This window comes from Cebus imitator, unplaced genomic scaffold (genome assembly GCF_001604975.1).
Source record: "Cebus imitator isolate Cc_AM_T3 unplaced genomic scaffold, Cebus_imitator-1.0 Scaffold261, whole genome shotgun sequence".
Taxonomy (NCBI): Eukaryota; Metazoa; Chordata; class Mammalia; order Primates; family Cebidae; genus Cebus; species Cebus imitator.
In genome coordinates, this window is record NW_016107576.1 from 651826 (window position 1) to 674337 (window position 22512).

The window sequence follows — 22512 nt, forward strand, 5'->3', positions numbered from 1 at the left end:
GAGACTGAATTTTGGGGTGGGTATAATATCTTTCTATTCATATGTAACTAATATAGTACCAGGTACTCATAGATTGTAAGTGATGGTTGAATTTCTCGAATTATGCTTTTTTTGCAACTAGGATAAACAGTTAAAGTTAAACCTCCCAGAACTAATTGTTTTTGTTTTGTAGAATAAGGTTTTATTGTTTCAGTTTGAATTTTGCTGGTTTCATTTGGCAGGATAAATGCCAAAATAAAAGAATGTGGGCATATTCAGGAGATCTGGTCATCTATTTTGCATCCTCTCTGAAATATGTTACTTCCTGCATAATGAAGTAAAAGGATTTGCTGCTGAGCAGTGCTTTCCTCATTCTCACAAAGGGATTACTTAAAAGCCAGCCCTGGGAACTTTGTCCAGGAATCTCTATTGGGAAAAAAAGAGTAAAACAGGGACTGCAGCTTCTGAGTGTTCTCTATTATAGCCCATAAGCACTGGATTCTCACTCTAACTTTTCCCTAAGGGGAGAAAAAGAAATAGTTGGAAACATGACATTCATGCTCAGAACAACAGCTAAGACCTATCATGCAGCAACAATGAAGGGGAGGGAGAAAATAAGAGCTATTGAGACAGCTTGTTTTTCTTTGTTACAAGACAGGTGCAGGAGAATTCTGCAGGTTTTGGGCTCCTGATTCATTCACTTGCACTAATTGTGCTGAAGGTAGTTAGCAAAAGTGAACAGGCACACTGTAGCTTTAAAAAGTCAGCCATGAACCAGAAGGCAGTTGGTGCAGCTTGTGTGTGATTCCTAACGTCATGTTGGCTGAGAGCCAGCCTGGTTTTATTTCACTGTGTCAAATTGTACCTCCTTATTGAATTCCTTTGCCAGCCTACTTTGTGAAAGAAAACATTGGGGTTTCTTTGGCTGTTCTTGATAAGCCTATAAAAAATGATATTTTTTAGTTGCTTATAGGTAGGTTTTCTTTTTACTCTTCCACAAAAAAAGAAAATAATAGTAATAATAATAAGACAATGTAGTGTGATGTTGCAGAGTATCATTGTGTTTTGTTTTGTTTTGTTTTTTTCTGAGATGCTTAGAAAATGGTGAATGTGTAACAGTTTCCAACTGAAGTGAAATCATATTCTGTTAGCGTGGAGCAGCAGCACTACCTTCCTGTGTACTCTGTAACGGTGTGTGAATGTATGCTAATATCTATATGTATATTAAATGTTGAATTTCTCTATCAATGATCTAAGTGGTTTAGCAACTGGAAGTTTGTGTGTATGTGTGTGTTTCAGGAGTGAAGATTATCCCACACTTACAGTTTTATTTGTTAATCATCTACTTCTCTCACAGTGATAAAATCTTGCGAATATACTAAATGATGCACTTGCCATGTAAGAGTAATCCCTAGAGAAGGAGTGCCGAAGTATAAAGTGATTTGAGTGGAAATGTATTTAATTTATGGCTTCAGCTGAATAAGAGCAAACACGTTTTGAGACTGTTTCTTCCTTTTTCTTTTTTTCTTAAAGCAGTTTTGTTCGTAGCTTTTTCATTTTGCTAATTGCATATTAATTGAGGAAGGTTTTTAATTTTTCACAGCCCTCATCCTACTAAACAAAAAGAGTGATGGATGCTACAATATCTCCTTAAGTGTTTTGATGATTTTTCATACATCTAATGAGCTACCTACTCTTTCTGACACACACACACACACACACACACACACACACGCACCACCTTTCTGTGCTAAGGGCTATCTGGCATTTTTTGTGATCTTCCTGCTTTACCACAGCATGGCCATCTCACAGACGGGTTTTTGAGGCTTTCGTTGAGAATGTGAGGTAGGGGCATACTTGCTGACAAAAGCTTTAAGTGTCCTTCTGCATTGCAATGAAACAATCTAGGAGCAAGGGGGAGTGGACAAAAAAACAAATGCAATAAGAAAAAACAAATCACAGCCCACAATGGGAGGAGGGTAGGAAAAGGGGGATTGTTTTTCTCTACTTTGACTCATTTATGAGTTGCAGTGTCTTAAGTGAGAGCTAGGCACCCAGAAGAAGCTGTGCCAGTTCACACAGCACTTGTTTTGAACGAGGATTCAATTTCATTTGCAAATGCTTATTGTCAAGGCAGGGAGTGCCAGTACAGATGAAAGCACCCCAGTCTGTCTCCAGTTCTTTAGGTTTAATCACATCTCTCCAATCGCCGAGGGAACTGGAGATTTAAACAAACAGACGTGAACTGGTGTGAAGCTGTAAAAGGGACCATTATGTTTCCGATTCAGAATATGTATTCTTCTCTCACTTTCTAACAATTAAACACAAGCTTTTCTCCCTTATTGATTAGTTGCTGAAGTAAAGGAACCCTGCAGCCTTCCCATGCTATCTGTTGACATGGAAAACAAGGAAAATGGCTCTGTCGGTGTAAAAAAGTAAGTGAAGCTGGCTTCTGAGTTCTGCTTCTGCAAACAACAGAGGGACTTGGTTTCTATTTTCGTACTTCTTGCTTATCTGCTACAATACACAGTTTGGGGGTCGCCTTGGTTTGTCTACACTGGCCACCATTCTCCCTTCTCCCCCTACCCCAGTTACCTTTTTCTGTATTCCATTTCTAAGACAGAGATGACTCAGACATCAAAATATATATAAAAGGGTTGTGTATTAGGCTTTGGAACAAGGGTGGTTGAGGATTTCAGTCCTGCATTCTGTATGTTGAAACAAAACCTCCAAGCAGAGACTCTTCCATAGACAACACAGAATGGGGGCAGAAAATAGAGTTCGAGTTTTTTTCTGAAATACAATCACCTCTAACTGAAAACTAAGAGCTATAGTGAAGGAAGGGAAAAAGCTTCAGTAAGAATACTAGTTTAACAACTTCTCTGTCCTAATTTTATGAACTGTTTAATGAATGTGAAACATTTCAGTGCATACATGGTGTTTATTTTAATGTCTTTTCTCACATTTGAAACTTGTGTTTATGTGTTGTGTAAGAGTTATATACTTGATTCTTTTAAAAAGGAAAATTCAATTGCATTATGTAACATATTTTGATATTTATGAGTATATAAAAATGTATATTCTCAGGAGTTATAGCAAAGCAATAACTACTTTGATTACAAGGAGAAAGTAAGTTCCAAGAGGGAGTTATCTGTTTCATTTCTTTCCATATCATTTAGTTTAAAGTTGCCATCAACTTGAGCTTTGGAGGAAACTAATTAAATATAATCCATAGAAGCTGTGATATCTAAATGAGGAAACAGTGTGCTATATGTTTATGAATAGAAGGTATATTTTGCTTCACAGCAAAGTTACATTAAAACTAACTTAATAAAATCTGTTTTTTAAAGTTCTTGGGTAATTTATATATCAGCGCCATACTGCAATGCTTATTACCATCCCTGAAGTTTGGGATAGGTAGGTGGAGGAGAAGTGAAAGAAACAGATGCTGTTTTAAGCATGAGTTAGATCAGTGTTATTCAACAGTACTTTCAACAGTGATGGAAATGTTCTGTATTTTGGCTGTCTAAAATGGTAGCCACTAGCCACATGTGGCTAAGAACATGAAATGTGACTAGTATAAGTGAGAAACTGAACTTTTAATTCACTTAATTGTAATCAGTTTTAAAATTAACGGCTTTGCTGAAGTATAATCTTTGCATAATAAATTACATGTGTGTAAAGTATAAAATATGGTAAGTATTGATATTTTTGTCCCCTCTTGAAACTACTACCACAATTAAGATAATGAACATTTCCATCACTTCCAAAATTACCTTACGACCTTTTGTAATCTCTCTCTCCTCTCCTTTTCTGCCCCTGTATCTGCTGGCAACCACTGTTATGCTGTCATTATAAATTATTTTGCTTTTAATAGAATTTTATATTAATGAATGTGTATACACACATACATACTTTCTGTCACTCAGCATAAATTTGGGATTTATCCACATTATTGTGTATGTCAATACCTCATTACTTTTTATTACTGAGTAATATTTCATAGTTTGGATCTACAACAATTTGTTTACTATCATCCAAATGATGATAGACATTTGGATTGTTTCTATTTCTTAGGTATTATAAATAAAGCTGCTTTGATCATTTTTGCACAGGTCTCCGTGTGGACATATGCTTTCATTCTCATTCATAATTACTTAGGAATGGAATTGGCTGGGCTCTATGGTGGATGTCTGTTTAACTTTTTAAGAAAGTGCCAAACTATTTTCTGAACTGGTTGTCCCATTTTCACTCTCACCAGCATTGTGTGAAGTGTTCCAGTTGCTCCACATCCTCATGAGCTTAGTGTGATCATTTTCATATTAGACATTATATTAGGTGTTTTATGTTTTAATTTTAATTTCCCTCATGACTAATGATGTTGAGCATCTTTTCCTGTGCTTATTTGCCATTCATGTATCTTCCTAGATGAACTGTTAAGTCTTTTGCTCATAGTTTTATTGGGTTAGTTTTTTTCATATTTATTGTATAGAGGGTTTTTATATATTATGAATATGTCCTTTATCACATATATTATTAGAAAATATTTTCTTTGAGTGTGTGACCTGTCCTTTCATTCTCTCCATAGTATCTTTCAAAGTACGAAAGTTTTTAAATTTTAATGAGTCTAGTTTAATCCACTTTTTTTCTTTTATGAATAGTGCTTTTGGTGTCATATTTAAGAATCACTGGCCTAATGCAAGGCTACTATTATTTTCTCCTATGTTTTCTTTTAGAAGTTTTATAGTTTTAGGTTTCAGGGTTTAGGACTATGATTTTTGAGTTAATTTTCGTTTATGGTGTGAGATAAGGGTTTGAAGAGTTGAAGTGCTTTGTGTGGTGGTGGTAGTGGTGCTGGATTTTTGCTTATGGATATCCAATCTTTCCACCTCTGTTCAAACACTTCTGCAACTTTGTTGAAAAATAATTGATCATATATGTGTGGGTTTATTTCTGGACTCTCTATTCTATTCCATTGATCTTTTTGCATATATTTATGCCAATACAACATTGTTTAGGTAAATATAACTTGAAATCAGGTAGTGTTAGCCATCTAACTTTGTTCTTTTTCAAGGTTGTTTTGCCTCTGTACATGAATTTTAGAATTAGCTTGTCAGTTTCCACCAAATTCTTTTTTAAAACCTGTTGACATTTTGATTGGCATTACATTGAACTATATATCAGTTTGGAGACAGTTAGCATTTTAACAATATTGTGTCTTCCAACAAATGAACACAGTATTTTTCTCTATTTGCTTAGGTCTTTAATTTCTCTCAGCAATGATGTGCAGTTTTCACTATGCAGATCTTGCACCTTTTTGCCAGATGCATCCCTAATATTTCATGTTTTTGATGCTATTTTGAGTGATATTGATATTTTAATTTGAATTTTCAATTTTCTTATTATATATAAATACAATTGATTTTTATATCGATCTTATATGCCACAACCTTGCTAAACTCACTTATTACTTCCAGTAGCTTTTTAGTAGATTACACCATATTTTGTAACATAGACAATTACATCTTGTAAATAAAGACAGTTTTACTTCTTCCTTCCCAGTCTGAATGCCTTGTATTTCTTTATTCTTCATTACTCTGAGAAGAACCTCCAGTGAAAAGTTGGAAAAAGTGGTGAGCTGGGTGCTGGGAGGCCAAAGTGGGCAGATCACTTAAGATTAGGAGTTTGAGACCAGCCTGGCCAACATGTGAAAACCCCATCTCTACTAAACACACACACACACAAAAAAAAAAAAAAAAAAAGAGAGAGAGAGAGAAATTAGCCAGGTGTGGTGGTGCGTGCCTATAATCCCAGGTACTCAGGAGGCTGAGGCAGGAGAACCCCGTGAACTGGGGAGGCAGAGGTTGAAGTGAGTCAAGATTGTGCCACGGCACTCCAGCTTGGGTGACAGCGCGAGACTCTGTCTCAAAATAATAATGATAATAATAATAATAAAATAAGAAAAAATAAAGAAAAAAGTGAAAACAGGCATCCCTTTGTTTCTCATCTAAGTCTTTTTCATATCTATGTTCTTCTGTATGTATGTGTCTTTTTTTCTGTATGCTTTTATGATATTTTCTTTTTCATTGGTGTCTTAAGCAATTTGGTTATGAGACTTGGTGTGGTTTCCTTCATGTTTCTTATGCTTTGTGTTTGTTTCGTTTCTTGGATCTGTGCATGGGCCTAGTTTTCATCAAGTTTTGAAAATTGTCAACCATTAGTTTTCAAATATTTTTGGTCTCTCCCTTTTTCTTTGGGGACTCCAGTTTTAGGTGGATTTGCCCACTTGAAATTGTCCCATAATTCATTGATGATCAGTTCATTTTTTTAAAAACCATTTTCTCTGTGTTTCATTTTTGATAGCTTCTATTGCTTTGCATTCGTGTTCACTAATCATTTCTTCTAAAATGTCAAATTGTCAATTCCACCAATGCATTTTTCATTTCAGACAATGTAGTTTTCATCTCTCTCTTTCTTAAATTGTTTTAGTCAGAAGAGTAAATATGTCCCCCATTACTCCATCTTGATTGGAGGTAGAAGTTCCATTTAATTTATATAGCCACAGGTTACTAGTGGCTAACACTGAATAGGGCAGAGTTAGATTATAATGCAGACTCCAGAAAGAGATAAAACATAGAGTCTTAAGGCTATATTGTGGAGGGGGCTGCCATATACATTGTAAGATGTTTGTCAGCATCCCCAGCTTCTACCAACTAGATGCCAGTAGTATGCCTCTCCAGCCTTGACAATCAAAAATGTCTCCAGACATTGCCAAATGTTCCCTGAGGGGAAAAATTTCCCTCAGTTTAGAACCATAGGCTAACCCCCACCTGAGTAATGTGTGACAGGGTGGCTTCTAGGCATCAGAAACTGCTTACATATTTGTACTGGTTATTTCTGCTTGAAACTCTTAAAAGATCATGGAGTTTTAAATATTCCAATTTGAAGCTTCTGCTTTCTTTCTTTACATATCATAGAAGAGAAGGGCAGAGAAGAAGAGAGGTAAAATATTAACATTTTGGAGAATCTGGGCAAAACGCATATGGGATTTTTATACTATTCTTGCAACTTTTCTGTAAGTCTGAAATTTTTTTAATTAAAAAAAGAAAACCTGTTTTATTAGTTGAGAAAGAAAATTTTTCTTCCTTTAGGAAAGAAGCAACACTCCTAGCCCAAATTGGAGACCAGGGGGAATTAAGGCATTGCAATGGCAAGTCTCAAGTTTAGAACACTTGGATTTTACCTTGCTTTTGTTTCTTAAATAGTAGAAGAATATTCAATAAATAAATCACTGATTTCTCTCTGCCTCAGTTCTCTTGAATGTAAAATAAAAATAGACAGTTGTGAGGATCAAAAGGAAGTAGTTATGAATTATAGAGTGACACAGCAGTGATAAACTTTATATATTGCAGCCTTTTTTTTTTTTAAGTAAGTAAACAGGAGCTCAAGAAGTGAATACTTGAAAATGTCATGAGAAAGTGGCAAGCCTGAAGTTTGAGCCCAGCTCTTCCAACTCCAAGATAACTTTTTTTTCTTCATACAACTTTTGTTCTATAACTATCCTCACTCAGTCCCATAAACTGGCATGGGTTTTGTTTTAGGCAGTCTTGAGGCAGGCTTATTCCAAGGCTGGATCCTGGTTCTTGTCTCGTTGCTACAAGAGATAAAAAAGGATAATTGAGATGCATATGTCAGGTCTTCTCATTTCAAACTTGTTGACCTAAATGACCGTGATGGGATAAATGCTACCTTGAGAATTTTAAACAAACATCATGCTGGACTCCTCTCCTCCCTTCCTTCTTAAATTCATTTATTCCAGCTAAAGTCTCCCAGCCTCAGCCCACAGAATTCTTAGATCTCTAATGTGGACCCTTGTTCAGATCTCTGTTACTCTGTATATTATGAGTCAGTATGATTTTGGCATGGCAGTCACCAAGGCTGATTCCACTTGAACACATTCTGAAATGAAAGAGTAAGTGAATCTTATATTTAATTTTATATTCAAGGTCTTCAATAGTAATAACCAACAAATCAATAAGAAAAGCACAAACAAAAATACCAAAGAAAAATGGCCAAAACATGAGCAAACATTCCATAGCAGAGGAAAAATATATGGCCAATTAAAATATGAAGAGATGTTTAGTACCATTAGTGACCAAGAAAATGCAGATTAAGATCATAATGACGTACCCATTCAGTTGGCAAAAATTAAAAAATGTGGCAATACCAGTCAGCGAAGATATGGATAGGATACAATGCTAGTAGGAATATTAACTGATAGGGCAGTTTTACAGAACAATTTGGTATTATTTTCTAGTGTTAATTGAATATTTTACAAATTAACAATTCAATTTCTGAATATATATATCAGTTAGTGCTGCCCAACAGAAATAAAATCTGAGCCACATTTGTAACTTTCAATTTTCTAGTGGTCATAAATAGGTAAAATAAATTTTAATATATTTTATTTAACTCATTATATTTTAACATGTAATCAACATGATATTGTCAATGAAATATTTTACATATTTTTTACTAAATTTCCTGAATCTGTTGTGTACTTTACACCCATGGCAGGGGGGTTCAACCTTTTGGCTTCTCTGGAGCACACTGGAAGAATTGTCCTGGGCCACAGATAAAATAGACTACCACTAACAATAGCTGATGAGCAAAGAGAAAAAACATAATGTTTTTAAAAAGTTTGCAAATTTGTGTTGGGCCACAGTCAAAGCCATCCTGGGCTGCATGGAACCTGTGGGCCACAGGTTGGACAAGCTTAACTTCTTCTAGTAGCTCTCATTTTGGACATAACATTTTCATTGGACATATTTAATCTGCATTTATATTTCCTAAAATTTACAGTTCAAAAGGTAGGATCACATACCTAAGTAATTCCAAACATATTTAAAAGTTTTTCAATAACTGAATTAAGTGAGAAATTATTTTCTTGTAACATTTGCATCCACATTGACAAAACTGGTTTGTCTTGATTTGACTTGGAAGCAAAAGCATATTGACTTCAAAGCTACATCTGTTCAAGTTAAGTCAATTTACTAACACGCATCAACTCAATATCACCCACATTGAATTCAAAGGGGTTTTGCATAAATTGATAAGCAACAATGTTTATCAATTTAAATAAATATGCAAATTTTCTTGAAGTTTATTCATGTTAGAAAATGTATGAAATTATTATTGTATATTATATTGCACTCTGAAGAGCTGCAATTTTAGGCTAAACTTTGTTCCTGTTTAGGTCACAAATCAGCTTTTCCTTTCCTTAGAACTTCAAATTTAGCTTTTTCATATGCTATGTGCTATCAAAGTTACTCATTTTTGTCTTTAATTTTTGAATATTTGGCCAGGCATGGCGGTTAATGCCTGTAATCCCAGCACTTTGGGAGGCTGAGGTGGGCAGATCACTTGAGGTCAGGAGTTCGAGACCAGCCTGGCCAACATGGTGAAACACGGTCTCTACTAAAAATACAAAAATTAGCTGGGCACAGTGGCAGGCACCTGCAATCCCAGCTAGTTGGGAGGCTGAGACAGGAGAATCGTTTGAACCTGGGAGGCAGTCAGCTGAGATCATGTCACAGCGCTCCAGCCTGGGCGACAGAGCAAGACTCTGCGTAAAAAAAATAAATAAAATAAAATTAATATTTAACAAGCATTTCTTTTGTTTCAACAAAATCTTGAACAGTACAGCAAATCTTTGTAAATCTTTTCCATTACTTAATCAACAAACATTGGTAAAGAACACAGATTATTACGTTCATTGTCTTCTATTTCTTTTAACAGTTCCATTAACTAGCATTCATCCATAGCATTTGCTACGCTGAATAATTCAACAATAGCATCTGTAACACTTTATAAGTTTGCTTCAGAAAACAGAACATAGATATCATACAGTGGAATGAAGGAGTAAGAAAACATTGGTCTTTTGTTTTAAATTTACAATAAATCCCAATTTTTAAAATTCAGATTTTTTTTTAAAAAACTAACATTGCTGAAGCACCATCCATCTGGATAGAATTTAATTTTTGTATATCTAACTAAAATTCTTTGACAGAGATAAAAGATTCGAAAATATCTAAACCATGAATTTAGTTTTTCAAGTTATAAATTGATGTTTCTTTATAAATTAGGAAGTCTTTTGAGATAAAACATACCCCAAGTATTAATTAGGCAGTGTCTTTATGTTGTACTTTCATCTAAAACTGAAGTTTTAATTAATAGCTTTTTACATTTTGAATCAGTTGGTTTTAGGTTTTGTTAGAAAGACCTTGTATTCTTCAGGCAATTGTTTGGTGGCTTGACTGGAAAATCTTTTACTTTTTGTTACATACCTGTTTAGTCTTTTCTGATAATATTTTAGCAAAACTTCTATAACTGAAATAACTGTATGTCCATTGAAAAATTGGTCTTTTATCTATGTAAAGATCTAAGCCATTTATAGCTAAACAAAGTTATAAGCTCAGATTCTGTTTTAAATCATATTATCTTTACCTTTTTTATATAACAAACAGCATTTTTTTCTCTTGCTATATTCTAACAAATTGCAATTGTTATTCATCATGAAATTTCCAACATACCTTCTTTTGGTCTCTTTTTTTCTTTATTGTCTGTTATTAGTTTCCGTATCTCCTCTCAATTCTGATTTCTTTTTAGATTTTAAAATTTGTCTATGCTTATTTTTAACTAAAAATATTTAATTATATAATAATTAAAATAACAAAAATGTAAATTTAATTACCAATAACAAGATACAAAGGGATCCTCATAACTTGTGCTGTCCACAAGTATTCAACAAACACATTACAGTGTTACCTGGATCAACAGGAAAAAGTTATTTGAACTGAATCAATTTCTAACACCAATTAAATGGGGGACGTACTACCAGAGAGGACACATGGACCTGCCATGAGAACTTCAACAATAGTACCCTATGGGTTGGAACAGTTTGAGCAAAATGTAGGCAAAACAAAACAATGGAGTTGTGTTTAACATAAACACATTTTGTATCACTTCAAGTTTTTACATTTAAACTAAATTAAATTTAAAACTTAGTTCCTCAATTAAATTTTAAATACTCAGTAGCCACATGGTACTAGCTGCTACCATATTGAAAAGCACAAGTATATACCCAAAATAAATTCTTGCATCAGGGGAAAGGCTATATGAACATGAGATTGAGGATCATGATTAACTCAGGTGAGGAGAGCATGAATGGGGAGCTCCGAATCATATAGATAGATACAGTTATTATTAAGATTCCAGATTTTATTTTGCCTAGTAGGTTCATGGGTAGTTATTTCATTATTAAAAATAGCTACCTAAATAACTAAGATGGAGCCACCTGAATACTTGAGATATCCTTTTTGACAGTTTTTGTACGCAAACTCTGCGTATCCATATGTATACATAATAACAAGACTATAAACGTATATTCACATGTACTAAAGAATGTACACATATATAGGGGCATACACAAAAATGTATACATATATTCAAAACACACAAATAAGCTTTTATTGAACAAATGGGATCACAGCATTCTCTTTTTGTGGATTTCAGATGCACAGATTTGGGATTAATTACAAACTTGGGTCCTTGACACACTTATCATTGATCTATGTTTGGCCATGTTAGATTCATGTTAGAATTTTTACTGAATTTTTTAAATCCATGTATTTAATACGTATGTGCATATCTATTCAAATCATGAAAGTTCAATTTTTTTTTTTTTGGCCATTTGCTTAGTCTTTCTTACTCCCTTTTTCAGATGAAAAATGTTTTTTTCTCCCCTTTTTCATTTTATCCTAGGATGGGAGGAGGAACTGATGTTCCCACATGACAGATGCATATAGTAATTTTCTTTTAAACAGGAAGCAGTTTATTTCCCTACCATCACTATGCTCCTGAGCCCCTCAGTGGAGAAGCCCTACTGCAGTAGAAAGTTCTCAGTGAGAAGCTTAGCAAGGACTTTCAAAGCAAACCATTTCTTATTAATGCTACTTCTTTTCTTACACGTGTCTTCACCATATTCCTCTGCCTTTATGTTCAGTGTGTTGTTTTGTTTTGAAGCAAAAGCATTTTAAAAAAGTTTTTGGAAACTAACATTCATGTCATAATTAGTAATATGATGCCTTTTTTTCTTGGTAATGAATGTTGTAAGGTTTTGAACTAACTGTAAAATTATTGCTTTTGAAATAGTCCTCTCTGAAACCTAATTATATACCTGTTAAGCTATGTATTATGTTCAGTAAATTACCATTTTTGCTCATGTGAATTAGAAGATTAGAAAGTGAATGACAGAAGTAAAATATTAAGGTAGATTTAGAAATTATTATATTATTGCTAGAGTTTCAAAACTCTGACTTCATCGTAGAATTTTAAAAATTTGTATAAAACATTGTAGAAAAGTGAACTTGGTACAACAATAATAACAATGGCTTCTATTACTTCGCTCATTAAAAAAAATTAAACCATGTGGTGGGGTGGGTGCTCACACCTGAAATCCCAGCACTTTGGGAGGCCAAGATGGGCAGATCATGAGGTCAGGAGTTCGAGACCACCCTGACCAACATGGTGAAACCCTGTCTTTACTAAAAATACAAAAATTAGCCAGGTGTGGTGGCGCGTGCCTGAAATCCCAGCTACTTGGGAGGCTGAAGCAGGGGAATTGCTTGAACCCAGGAGGCGGAGGTTGCAGTGAGCCAAGATCGCGCCACTGCACTGCAGCATGGGCAACAGAACAAGACTCCATCTCAAAAAATAATAATAAAGTCCAACCATGCATACATGTACAGCAATCTACAGGTCAGTCAGGTCTCCATCTCCATGAGAAGCATCACATCTAGAATTCAATGAAAAAAAACCTTACAGGGTACTTTATTGTTTGCCTGGAAGCCTGATCTGGCTTCTCATGAAAAAAGGAATGGGAAACTGATTGAAGTAACTGCATGCCTATAACTGTGACTGAAGTAACTGTGTGCTAAATTAAAAAATTTTTACATTTGTTTATTTAAAAAAGACAGCTTTTGTTTATTCACTACTAATCCTGTCCTCTTGTAGTATAGAGCATAAATAATTATCAAGCCTCAGATATATCTTCTTTGAAAGCAACGAGGGGATTTTATTTAGCTTGCTAGGTAGTTTCTGGGCCATGTTTCCATCAGACCCACTCTCGTCTGTTCTGTCCACAGTTCCCAGTCCCCACAACCTCACTGTCCTGACCCTACCAGAATGCAATGTTGTGATGGTTCCTGCAATGCTCTTCTTCCCAAAAAACAGCAATGTGGAAGGGGTGGGAGGAGGTGTAGCAATGAGGATGATGGTAAGATGTTGTATGCCAAAAGCCAGGGAAAGTCTTAACTCCCAAGACGTTGTAACTGGTTAATTATTAAATATCTCTTAACAGATAGTCTGTCAGAAAATGAAAAGAAAGGAACAAACTGAGCATAATTCAAACCTGATAAGTGACTTTTCTAGCCAGGATCTGATGTAAACCTTTTTGCAGATACATATAAGTTAGAATGTGCTGTGATTCATTATTTTTCTCTTTCTCTCTTTCTTTCTCTTTCTCTTTTTTTCTTTCCTTTTTTTCTTTTTTCTCTCTTTCTTTTTTCATGTGGTAAGAACATTTACTATGAGATCTACACCTAACAGATTTTTTAAGTATACTATACAGTATTGTTATTTGTAGGCATAATGTACAGCAGATCTCTAAAACGTATTTGTCTTGTAGGCTGAAATTATATCTGTTGATTATCAACTCCCCCTTTCCCTTTTCCCTTAGCCTCTGTCAACCACCATTCTATTCTTTGCTTCTATGAGTTTATTTTAGATACCTCATATAAGTGGAATCATGTAATATTTGTCCTTTGACTTGCTTATTTCACTTAGCATAATGTTCTCAAGCGTCATTTATTTTGTTGCAAATGTAAGGATTTCCTTCTTTTTTAAGGTTAAATAATATGCCATTGTATGTATATACTGCATTTCTTTTTTGAGGTGGGTCTTTCTATGTTGCCCAGGCTGGTCTAAAATTCCTGGTTCAAGGGATCCTCGCATTTCAGCCTCCCAAGCAGTTGGAATTATTGGTATGAGTCACCAAGCCCAGCTATTACACTGTATTTTAAAAATCCATTAATCTTTCAATGAACTGTTGTTTCCATATCTTGGCTATGGTGAATAGTGTTGCAGTAAATATGGGAGTGCTAATATCTCTTTGAGTTCTTGATTTCTATTCCTTGGGTAAATACTCTGAAGTGGGATTGCTAGATCACATAGTAGTTCTATCTTTAACTTCTTGAGGAATCTGCGGTTCTGTAGCAGCTTCCTCATTCTGCATTTCTATCATTTCCACCAACAGTATATAAAGGTTACGATTTATCCACATCCTTGCCAAAATTTCTCATTGTTGTTCTGATAATAGCATGCTAAGACATGTGAGATGATATCTCACGTGGCATTGATTTGCATTCCCTTGATGATTGGTGATATTGAGAATCTTTTCATGCATGTTGGCCATTTGTGTGTCTTCTTTTGAGAGATATCTATTATGTCCTTTGACCATTTTTTAAATTGAGTTATTTGTTTTTTTCCTATAGAGTTAGAAGTATTCCTTATATATTTTAGGAATTAACCTCTTAACAGATACGTAGTTTGCAAGTATTTTCTCTCATTCCATAGGTTTCCTTTTCATTCTGTCATTTCCCTGGTTGTATAGAAGCTTTTTAGTTTTATTTAGACCTGCTTGCCTATTTTTGCTTTTGTTGCCTATGCTTTTTGTATCACATCCATGAAACTATTGCCAAACTAATGTCTTGAATATTTTCCCCTATGTCTTCGTCTAGAAATTTTACAGTTTCAAGTCTTATGTTTAAGTCTTTATCTTGAGTTGATATTTTGTGTATAGTAAGAGGTAATCCAATTTTATTCTTTTGGATGTGAATATCCAGTTTTTCCAATGCCATTAGTTGAGCAGACTCTTCTTTCCCCATTTTGTATTCTTGGCATTTCAGTCAAAATCATTTGACCATATATCCATAGGTGTACTTCTGGGCTCTCTGTTCTGTTCCATTGATCTATGTCAGTCTTTATGCCATTGCCATACTGTTTAAATTACTGTCACTTTGTATTATATTTTGAAATCAGGAAGCGTGTTGCTTCCAGCCTTGTTCTTTCTCAAGACTGTTTTGGCTATTCAAGATATTTTCTGGTTCCATATGGATATTAGAATTTTTTTATTTCTGTAAAAAATACCATTAGAATTTTGATGAGGATTGCATTGAATCTGTGGATTGCTTTGGGTAGTATGGAAATTGTAACAATATTAAATCTTCCATCGATGAACTTGTGTTGTCTTTGCATTTGTTTGTGTCTCCTTTAATTACTTTCATCAAAGTTTTATAGGTTTTAGTAGGCAAATCTTTCACTTCCTTAGTTAAGATTATTCCTAAGTATAATGTTATTGTAAATGGGATTGTTTTCCTAATTTTCTTTGCAGATAGTTTATTAATATTGTATAGAAATGCAACTGATTTTGTATGTTGATTTCTGTATCCTGCAACTTTGCTGAATTTGTTTATTAGTTCTCACAGGTTTTTTTGTGGAGTCTTTAGGGTTTTCTCTATATAAAATCCTATCATTTGTAAATGTAAGGACAGTTTTACTTCTTCCTTTTCAATCTGGAGACCATTTATTTCTTTGTCTTGCCTAATTGCTCTGGCTAGGATTTCCAGTACTATGTTGAATAGAAGTGGCAAGAATGGGCATTCTTGCCTTGTTCCTGATCTTAAGGGAAAAGTTTTCAGTTTTTCACCTTTGAGTATGATTTTAGCTATAGCCTTTTCATAGAGAGCCTTTATAAGGTTAATTTCCCTCTATTCCTACTTTGTAGATTTTTTTTTAATCATGAAAGGATATTAAACTTTATCAAACACTTTTTTTATCTTAGATGATTGTGTGATTTTTGTCCTTCATTCTATAAATGTGGTAAGTCACATTAATTGATTTTTGTATGTTGAACCATCCTAGGAATAAATCCCACTGGGTCATGGTGAATGACCTTTTTAACATACTGTTGAATTCTGTTTGCTGGTATTTTGTAGAGGATTTTTACATCTATGTTCATCCAGGATATTGGCCTATACTTTACTTTTCTTGTGTGTCTTTATCTGGCTTGGTTTGAGGGTAACACTGCCTCATAAAACAAGTTCAGAAGTGTTCCTCCTCTTTAACTATATGGAAGAGTTTGAGGATTGGCATTAATTCTTCCTTAAATGTTTGGAAAAATTCTCCAATGAAGCCATCTAATCCTGGGCTTTTATTTTATGGAAGGTTTTTGACTACTGATTTAATCTCCTTACTAGATAGGTCTGCTTGGATTTTCCATTTCTTCATGATTCAGTCTGGTGGGTTGAATGCTTCTAGGAACCTATCCATTTCTTCTAGATTATCCACTTTGTAGACCTATAACTGTTTATAGTAGTCTGTATGACCTTTTTCATCTGTAGCATCAGTTATAATGTCTTTTTCATTTCTGGTTTTATTTGAGTCTTCGCTCTCCTTTTTCTAAGCCTAGCAATTTTGTTTATCGTTTCAAAAGCCCAAGTTTTAGTTGATTTTTTCTTACTGTTTTTCTATTCTCTATTTTATTTTTTGGTCTAATTTCTTCAGGTATAAAGTTAGGTTGTTCGATATCTTTCTTTTTTTAATGTAGGTATTTGTGACTATAAACTTCCCTCTTAGTACTGCTTTGGTTTCATTGCATAAGTTTTGATATGTTGTATTTTTGTTTTCATTAGTCTCAAGATACTTCCCAATTTCACTTTTGATTTATTTGACCTATTGGTTATTTAAAGTTGTGTTGTTTAATTTCCATGTATTTTTCAGTTTTCCTTCTGCTATTGATTTCTAGTTTAATTTCACTGCAGTCAAGAAAGATATTTAGTATGATTTCATTATTTTTATATTTGTTAAGAATTGTTTTGTAACCTAATACATGATCTATCCTGGAGAACGCACCATGTATGCTTGAAAAGAAATGTATATTCTGCAGTTGTTGGGTTGAATGTTCTGTATATATCTGTTAGATTCACTTGGTCTACAGTGTTGTTCAAGTTCACTGTTTCTTTGTTGAATGGTTTCTGGAATATTGGTAATATATGGGAATTAATAGCGATACTTGTAAATGGTACTGTTTTATTTTTTGTACTGAAGCTAAAATTTATTTCTTGAAATGGTTTAGTTATCTGTTCATTCTGATATATGGTCTCATGATAAATAACTCTTTGATTATTCCCTTCAATTAAATTATAATGGGTTAAGGATTGAGTCTCTTTATTATTTTGAGTTATACTATTTTTTCCATTGCAAAAAACTGCCTTGAAGTGTACATTTCAAAAGAGTAAAATGCATAAAACTATAGTCACCTAAGCATATTAAGACATCATGTGTTTTTAAATGTGAAAACAAAAGGAGTTTCAATCAATGCCAGCAGAATTCACAGACATTGACTATGTATCTTTTATACATTGTCAGCCCTCAAGGGCTGCTGTTTCTTATATAGTTTCTCGCTAGTGAGATCCCTGCAGAAGGAAAACCAAGTTTGTCTAAGCAGTGAAGCCACACCCAAATCCTTTGGAACAGAGACCATTGTGCTGTGGCTCAAAGCAGGGAGGGAAATTTCTTCAGGTAGTCTTTAGACTGTTGTGTTTAGTATTAACGAGTAGGATATGAAATATTTATATGTTTGTGTTTGGCATGAATTGTATCTGATAATGAATAAAAAGCATTCATTGATCCTGCTTGAAAAGAGTGTTCTTGGCTAGGCACAGTGGCTCATGCCTGTAATCCCAGCACTTTGGGAGGCTGAGGTGGGTGGACCCTGAGGTCAGTTGATCCAGACCATCCTGACTAACACGGTGAAACCCTGTCTCTACTAAAAATACAAAAAATTAGCCAGTCGTGGTGGCACATGCCTGTAGTCCCAGCTACTTCAGAGGCTGAGGCAGGAGAATCACTTGAACCTGGGAGGTGGTGGTTGCAGTGAGTCAAGATCGTGACACTGCACTCCAGCCTGGGCAACAGAGCGAGACTGTCTCCCAACCCCAACCCCCAAAAAAGGAGTGTTCTTATTTACACTAGAGGATTTTATTTGTACTTGAAAGTTAACAACAGGTAGGAAAAGAGGCTGTTTACAAGATCCTTTGTTTTCAGAAAGATGGGTTGGGAAGACATTCTAGGCAGAGGTGTGCCAAGGACAGAATGCTGTATGATTTCCGAGGAAAGCCGTTAGCTTGAGGGAAGATACCTATACAAAGGAAATACATTGTGCAGGAAGATGGTCCATCTGTCTGGGGCACCTGCTCCTAGTCTTACTGGTGACTGAGGGCTCCAAAGCCTCTCATCCACACACCTAGCACAGCCTGACTCACATTGCCATGTTGACTTTCCATCCTTCCTTCGCCCATCTATTTCCCCTGTTCCTTAACCACATTTTGAAGTAGAGCAGGAAACAAAACATCATGACCCTCTTCATCCCACAGCTGACCTGAGATTATCCTCTTCATTAGACTATGAGTTTCCAATGCTTAGTAAATGCCTGGCTCATAGTAGGCAGGTTAAAATTAATTAAGGAGAAATTAAACTAGTCTCTTTATAATGAACAGGACTAATCCCTAAAAGTTGAACAGAAAGAGTTTGACTGGCATAAGCAAAGCCATGGGTATGGGAAAGTCTAGGGTGTTGCCCAGTTAGGTTTGAGTCAAGCATCTAAGGTCTAAGCTAAAGAATTTGGATTATACAGAAGGTTTGATGAATTATTTGCTTTTTCAATACTTTCATCAGTTTAATGTGCTGCAACTAAGCCACTCAACTCTTATTTATCTGAATAATTAAGAATGAAAACTGTTCTGTCCAGAATCTTTGAATCATCCTTTTTCTTTTTAGACCTGCCATTTAGCCAGATCCCTGCTTGTTAGCATGAAGGGAAAGGGAGAAAGGAGTGGAAATAACATGAACACTCATTTGGTTGCTTCATCCTTAGGTTTTTCATAGGCAAAGAGATCAATATTAATTTATTAGAATCAGGGTTAAATTGCTTTTAGCCAGAGGCTGCTTTAAGACATGAGCAAAGAGTAGGTTAATTTCATTTTGAAAGTAAGTTATAAATATCCAGGCAGCACAAAGTTAGATTGCATTGCTGAGTGTAAAAATAAGTAACATTCAGAATTAGCTTTATTAAAAAAGTAATGTGACAAATATATTATCATGATAAGATAACCAGTCTCTAAAGTAACTTTTGCATTGAACTTTGATGTGAAATACAATTGATGAATATAATGGAGTTGTGATATTATATGTGGATTGCATTTACCCAGAGTATCCTTTTGACCTGACCAACTCTCAGCATCTGTAATGTCATAAGTACCATAAAATGTACATATGCTAGATTTAGAAAAACAGTTTTGGCCTGGCGCGGTGGCTCACGCCTGTAATCCCAGCACTTTGGGAGGCCGAGGTGGGTGGATCACAAGGTCAAGAGATCGAGACCATCCTGGTCAACATGGTGAAACCCCGTCTCTACTAAAAATACAAAAAAATCAGCTGGGCATGGTGGCGCATGCCTGTAATCCCAGCTACTCAGGAGGCTGAGGCAGGAGAATTGCCTGAACCCAGGAGACGGAGGTTGCGGTGAGCCGAGATCGCGCCATTGTACTCCAGCCTGGGCAACAAGAGCGAAACTCCGTCTCAAAAAAAAAAAAAAAAAAAGAAAAACAGTTTCAACTACATTCTACCTGCCTTCTTACAAAGGGAAATGGAAACTTTTGCTGCCAGACTTAAAATTATGACGTGCCAACATGAAAACCTCATCATAAAGTCTCAATTGATCTGCATGTATCTGCCAAATTTGTTATTATTGCTTTTCTGTCCCCATGGTTGTATCTCTCTAGCTCTCTTTTAAAATGAGGTGATTGTTTAATTAGGGCATAATCATTACCTAGTGTGAATTATTCACACATGACATAATTTTTATCAATACTTGATATTCCTAAACATATGCACAGAGGACTAAAAGGTGACTGGGCTAAATGAAAACATTGATAATTTGATTAAGTGCTGAGATTTCTTGCTAATTTTTAATAATAATGCTATATATAAAATATATATTTTAAAGATTCTGTGCCTGGAAAATACTCATAAATTTATCACATTACATGTATTATATTCTAAGAAACATTTTGCTCTGACAACAGTGAATAATAAATATCAAATGAAAATGGCTCTTTTGTATCTGCCATCTCATTTTATCAGCGCAAAATTAGCAGCCACAATAGAACCACCACCTGGCAGGTATTTTAAACAGTGACATTTAAATTCCCTCTGGAATTTGATATGCATAGGTCATAAAAAAGATGTGGTGAGAATGGACCATTTATAAGGAAATAACTAAAGTTAAGTGTCTGAATTTGGACAAAATATCAGTCCTTGGGGAAACATATTGCATTCCTAGCAGAGAAAGGTGCCGCTTAAATTTATCCTCCAAAATCTTCCCATGTCAGATGTTATCTGGCTTTGGCACTCTGGCTCCTGCCCCGCACACCCTTCCACTTGGCCTACCCTTGTTGTGTTGTTTTGAATCATCACCAGCTTTCTCCTTAAAACTGTTGCTGAAACCACTGGAAGAGCCCAGTGAAATCATACATGGCGCATAACACAAGCAACCAAGAAGTGATGGTGTGTGCCTGCGCAGATGTACCTCTGCAAGGCATCCCCTCTCTGGGGCCCTGCTCAGAGTGTTGAGGGCAATAAGTGCCTTTTTAAACTGCCATTGAAAATCTTTAAGTGTTCTAGGAATAGTGAACTAACCGGTCCTCCCTGACATAGGTCCTCAACAGCACTTCGTTCACCCCTCGATTTGAGTATTCCTCAGAGCTGACTGTTTCCACATCTGCTTTCCCTCACCTGATTGCTGGCTCCTTGAGGGCAGGGACTATGCATTCCCTGTCCTTGTAACCCTGCATCTAGCACAATACTGAGAAGACAGGCTTTCAATAAATATCTGTCATGTCAATGAATAAGTATGTTGGAAAAAAAGCAAAGACTTGGAGTCAAACATATCTGGAATCCAATCCTAGCTTTGTCTGCCATGCGATTTGGGGTGCATTTCTTAACGTTTGTGAGCCTTCGTTTCCTAAAAGCAGGTTACAGTAGCCAGTTCACAAAGATGCGGGAGGCTGATATTGAGTAACATGTGAAAAACAGATTGTAAGTTGTAAGTGCTCTCAGGTTGTTAGTCTATTGTAATATGTTTGCTGTGTATCAACTGTGCACCAGTCAGACTGTGCTAGGTGCTGGGGCTATAGAAATGAAGATAGATTTTTCTTCTCAGGATATCAATAGTCTAATGTGATTTTTTCCCACATTATTTTGACTTTAGGGGGGCTATCAGGCTTTTAAACATAGACAGATCAATCATTAAATGTATTGATTAGTTTCTAACTCCTTGTTTCTTCTCGGTGAGTTCCCTTACCCTCCATATGAGAGCGTGCCCGGTTCCACGTTGCTCCTATTCATGGTCACTGCCAGCAGTTTTACAAGTCTTTATTCTCTGTAGCATTGCTATACTCAAAAATATTTCAGAATTATGAGAGTCATGATGTTACATCCCACTAGAATAAAAATCAGGAAAGCCTCCCATCCTAAAATTACAATGTAGCATATTTTATTATTACAATTGAGTATTCTTTAAATATTTTTTTGATTTTAGGTTGGGGGTACATGTGAAGATCTTTGATAACTATTCTTGGTGAGGAAAGGCAACTAACTAAAGTCAACCATGGGGAGAGTGAATTCAGATGTTTTCTGGGGCACTTAAAAGTGTGTTCCATGGGACTCTGTGCTTACTACTAGAAGTCAGCTAATTATAAAACTGAGAAGATTTCTTGGAACAATGAACTCCTTTCCAAATATTCTTCAAGGACACCTTAAGAGAGAGGGAAGGAAAATGGTGCCTTGAAGAGGATCCCCAGTGCTGGTTGCTGATTGCTTATGTTGCTAGTGTTATGGAAAACTCCAGCACATAGATAATTTTTTAAAAAATTTACCATTGATTTAAAAACACATAGTTAATATTTAGTAATGTTAGGGTAAAAAATAGTTTTTCTTCCCAATGTATATTGCCTGTTAAATGGCAGGAAGATTGTATGTGTGCATGTTCGCATATGGGTACGTGTGTATACAAGCATGCAGTGGTTATAGATTCACCATCTTTAAGCCCAAAAGAGAAGACATTTACAGTATTGGCTTTAAGTGTTTTTAAATTAAGTGCTGTTAAATGAATGATCAGTGACTCCCTTTAACTAGTACAGAAGTTGGTTTGGTTTTCTTTTCTTTTTTTTTTCCCCCATTTATTTATTTTATTGCATTTTAGGTTTTGGGGTACATGTGAAGAACATGCAACATTGTTGCATAGGTACACACGTGGCAGTGTGATTTGCTGCCTTCCTCCCCATCACCTACATC

At 35.3% G+C, this 22512-nt stretch overlaps 1 protein-coding gene across 6 annotated transcripts in view; it reads left to right on the forward strand.

The window, feature by feature from the left end:
- Positions 1 to 22512, forward strand: part of SAMD13 (sterile alpha motif domain containing 13) — a 54678-nt gene that overhangs the window by 2429 nt on the left and 29737 nt on the right. For 2 of the 6 annotated variants that reach the window (XM_037728282.1, XM_037728281.1), the window contains exons 1-2: positions 1717 to 1824; positions 2330 to 2414. In XM_037728282.1, coding sequence (XP_037584210.1) covers positions 2362 to 2414 — 53 coding nt within the window. In that variant the 5' untranslated portion in view covers positions 1717 to 1824; positions 2330 to 2361. Of the gene's footprint in view, positions 1 to 756; positions 953 to 1716; positions 1825 to 2329; positions 2415 to 22512 lie in introns of those variants that run through there. The other 4 variants (XM_017499812.2, XM_017499811.2, XM_017499814.2 and 1 more) reach the window with 3 other exon arrangements.